The sequence below is a fragment of the Bison bison genome, unplaced genomic scaffold, assembly GCF_000754665.1.
Source record: "Bison bison bison isolate TAMUID 2011002044 unplaced genomic scaffold, Bison_UMD1.0 scf7180017846527, whole genome shotgun sequence".
NCBI lineage: Eukaryota > Metazoa > Chordata > Mammalia > Artiodactyla > Bovidae > Bison > Bison bison.
The window spans coordinates 60,370-64,700 of NW_011477100.1; the positions used below are offsets into that span (position 1 = coordinate 60,370).

General features: G+C 49.8%; 1 protein-coding gene across 1 annotated transcript in view; it reads left to right on the forward strand.

Annotated features, from left to right (window-relative positions):
- CTU1 (cytosolic thiouridylase subunit 1) overlaps positions 1 to 1,593 on the forward strand; it is a 5,718-nt gene extending 4,125 nt beyond the window's left edge. Inside the window, exon 4 of the mRNA XM_010840065.1 lies at positions 3 to 1,593. Within this exon, the coding sequence (XP_010838367.1) occupies positions 3 to 107 (105 nt within the window). The 3' untranslated portion in view covers positions 108 to 1,593. The remainder of the gene's footprint in view (positions 1 to 2) is intronic.
- The last annotated feature ends 2,738 nt before the right edge of the window (positions 1,594 to 4,331 follow it).

A 4,331-nucleotide genomic window follows, 5' to 3' on the forward strand; every position in this document is an offset into this window, starting at 1 on the left:
CCCGCCTGGCCATCGGCAAGGGCCGCCGGGGGCTGGACGAGGAGGGGCCGCCACGGGAGCCGCAGCCGTCCCGACCGCCGACTTCCGAGCCGGTCCCCGACTTCTAGAGACTCCAGTTCCCCGTGGGGATCCAGCGCCGTGGGGGCACGGGGCCGCCTATGAATGACACGGAATGAACCCGAGTTACCTGAGCCCGGGCTTCGTGTGAAGCTGGGAGAGAGACGGAACCTGTTAACCTGCGATCTTGCAGACGCTGGCGCTCTAGGCTCCTGGGGCTGGGGGCTGGGGACTCCTAGGTCTCAGAGAGGGGAGCACTAAACGACCTTCCATTCCTGAGTGAGTGGAAATTAGGGGGCTGCTTGCCTGTACCTCTGTGGGGTTCTGGACGTGCTCAGATAGCCCTAACCCTTCTCGATCGCCTACTGCCCGCCTGATGATCGTGTTTGCCTGTAGTAGGATAAGCACAAACACGCAGCTGGATGGACATGTCAGTTACAGCACTCATGGTGCTTCTGTGTGAGCGCTGAGTGTACTGCAGGCGCTGGGCCATCTCATTTCACCCGCACCACGATCTCATTGGCTGTAGCCCGAGGCCCATAACTGGCCTGGGGTCACCTCTCTGGAGCCCCACCTGGGGGCTCACACCCAGGTCCACCTGGGGCTCTTCAAGACGGTGGAATTAGTCCTTATCCCCAGTACCACCTGAATCTCTGATGGATGAAGAGCAACTGGGGCGGCTCTCCAGACTCCAGATTCTAGAGGCAGAGCTGGGTGAGCTTGGGTCAGTGACTTAACCTCTCGGATCTTCCATTTGCTCCGCTAAAAATGGAATCAAGGCCTCCCACCGAAGCACTGTTGTGAATGTTTGATAAAGCCCTCAGTAAATGTGTTCGACTTGGCTGTTCACTTGGCTGGCCACCAGGGGGCGCTCGATTTCGGGGTTGCTGCCCTGCGGATCCAGACGGGTGTGAGGCTCGGAAACTGCCTGCCTGACTCCTGAGGAGGCTTGGGGTCCTCAGTCCCACCTCCAAGCTTTGCTGGGTTGCTCCTTTGTTAGAAATGCCCTCCTTTCCCATCTTCCTGCTCACATCCTCCAGGAGCCTCCTGGAAGTGTCCCTGAATCTCTTCTCCCACCCTGCCCAGCCCAGGACATTGGGACTCTCCCAAACCCCAGCCGCTGGGTCTTGTTCTTACCGTGTGGCCATTCAGCCTTTTGGGGTTTTGTTCTCCCTAATTGAACTGAACTTTGGGGACAGAAACCAGATCTGTGTTTCCACTGGATAACACAACATCATTCTTTCCACATTTATGGAGCCCTTGGTGTCTGCAAGGGCATTTCTAGACATCGGTGGGAGAGAAAATTAAAAAAAAAAATTAAAACCATTTGGTTGCGGAGTTTACAATCTTGTGGGAGAGAGGTAATAGGCAAATATGTAATATGAAGTCATAATGATGGGTGCTATGAATAGGAAACAAAACAACATAAGGGGAAAGGGATTGAAGAGTCCTGTTTTAGTTTTGAGAGGCCAAGGCCTCTTTGAGAAGGTGACTTTTGAGCAAAGACTAAAATAAAGCAAACAAGGGACTTCCGTTGTGTTTCAGTGGATAATACTCAGCACTCCCAATGCAGAGGGCCTAGGTTCGATCTCTGGTCAGAGAACTAGATCCCACATACCACAAGGAAAGATCCCGTGTGCCCTAAGACTTGGTGCAGCCAAATAAATCTTTAAAACAGTGCCAAATAAAGCAAACAAGGTTTCCATCCTTAATGGAATATCTCATGTCAGAGTAACACTTCCATTAAGACCAACTAGGAACACACACACACACACACGCTATTTGAACACATGAAACAGCTACCAAGACAGCGAAGAGGCCACAAAAAAGAGCAGCTCGTTCAGTGGGAGGGGCCAGAAGGCAGAGAAAGCAAGCAGAAAGCATAAGCTAAGCTGAGCTGAACTTTCAGTAGCAACACAGGGCTGGAGACAGAAATGGAGTGTGGGGCCAATGAGGCAGGCAGGACTGGAGGGGCCAAAATCCTGGGCAGAAGGGAAGAGCATTGGGATCAGCCCATCGTGAGGAATGGTTGTGACAAGAGACACTGCCTTGCCAGTTGTTGGGTGTCCTACCCCCTCACCAGACCCTAGCATGGGGTTCAGGATCTCCTTGTGCCTTGACTCCGGGGTCGCCAGGATGCAAATGTCAGGTATTAGGGTCAGCACCAAGGAGGGACAGAGAGAACCAGAGCTCGCAAAGCATGACAATAATGAGGGGCTGAAACTGAGAAGTGAGGTGCTGGCTCCAGCCCAGAATTAGATGTGATGTTTGCAGGTTTCTGGGGTCAATTTGAGTTCAGAAAGCCACTTGATTTGTAGACGGCTCTCAGTCAATTCTCAGGTTTCCCATGAGTCCTGCAATCACACCTTGAGAATGAGTTCTAACCTCTTATCACTTCCTCCAGTCCCAGAAAACCTTCCCTCTTTATAGCGTCTATCGAATCTTCCTCTTCTTACCCCACTACTACCTTTTCCTGATCTTGCCTGGCTTTCTCTACTCTTCATAATTCTCTGTGCACTGGTCCATTGAGGCCCCAAGATCTTTTCCCCACTCTGAATATTTACCGTTCATGTAGAATGAAGGAAAACTTAGAATTTACTTTTGTGACCTATCAGTTAAACCAGATTTCTGAGACTTCATTCCTTTATTCAGGCTGAATCAGGACTTGGCAGAGCACCAGGCACAGAAAATGATCATAATCATGTTCTCTATCATCCAGAGTCCCGTGGCAGTATGACAAAGGGGTTAAAAACAAGTGCAGAATATCAACCTACTGAAAAGTGAGGGGAGGAAGGGGAGAAACCTGACACAGAAGATTTTCTGCAAAGGGTGAGGGTAGTCAGTCCTGAGGGAAAAGGAACTCAGTAGCCTGTGAGAAATGCATTGTGTCTCTGAAGCTAAGTCCCCTACCCCCCTGGAAGAGGAGGTTTTCAGGGGAGACTGAGAAGCTTGGCTGTCTCCTGCCCAGCACCTCTGTTCTGAGGGACAGAAGGTCACCAGTCCCGTTTCGCAGCCCTCTTTCCTCTGCATTTGAGACTAGTCAAGGCACTAGGGGGGACTCCAATCACCTTGCCAGACCCCCGGAGCGCCTAGCTGAAGGGTTGTCGCTGTCCATGGTCCTGGAGCGTAGCTGGGGTCCCAGTAATGGATTCTAGGAATCCATGTCCTCTTAGACCACACTAGAACTATCAACTTCTTTCCTCACAGCCACTAGATAAAGTTTAGGAAATAATTAATCCTTGTTTAGGTGATTGTTTTGTGTTGTGGGGGTGTACTCGCCAAGGCCCACACTACTTGGTGAAAGTGCAAGTTGCTCAGTCATGTCCAACTCTTTGCAACCCCATGGACTATACAGTCCATGGAATTCTCCAGGCCAGAATACTGGAGGGGTAGCCTTTCCCTTCTCCAGGAGATCTTCCAAACCCGGGGATCGAACCCAGTTCAGCTCAGTCACTCAGTCATGTCTAACTCTTTGTGACCCCATGAGCTGCAGCACCCCAGGCCTCCCTGTCCATCACCAACTCCCGGAGCCCACCCAAACTCATGTCCATTGAGTCAGTGATGCCATCCAACCATCTCATCCTCTACTGTCCCCTTCTCCTCCTGCCCTCAATCTTTCCCAGCACTGGGGTCTTTTCAAATGAGTCAGCTTTTGTATCAGGTGGCCAAAGTACTGGAGTGTCAACTTCAACATCAGTCCTTCCAATGATCACCCAGGACTGATCTCCTTTAGAATGGACTGGTTGGATCTCCATGCAGTCCAAGGGACTCTCAAGAGTCTTCTCCAACACCATAGTTCAAAAGCACCAATTTTTCTGCCCTCAGCTTTCTTCATAGTCCAACTCTCACATCCATACATGACCACTTGAAAAACCATAGCCTTGACTAGATGGACCTTTGTTGGCAAAGTAATGTCTCTGCTTTTTAATATGCTGTCTAGGTTGGTCATAACTTTCCTTCCAAGGAGTAAGCATCTTTTAATTTCATGGCTGCAATCACCATCTGCAGTGATTTTGGAGCTCGGAAAAATAAAGTCAGCCACTGTCTCTACAGTTTCCCCATTTATTTGCCATGACGTAATGGGACTGGAAAACAACAGAATGGGAAAGACTAGAGATCTCTTCAAGAACGTTAGAGACAACAAAGGAATATTTCATGCAAAGATGGACTCAATAAAGGACAGAAATGATATGGACTTAACAGAAGCAGAAGATATTAAGAAGAGATGGCAGGAATACACAGAAGAACTATACAAAAAAGATCTTCATGATCAA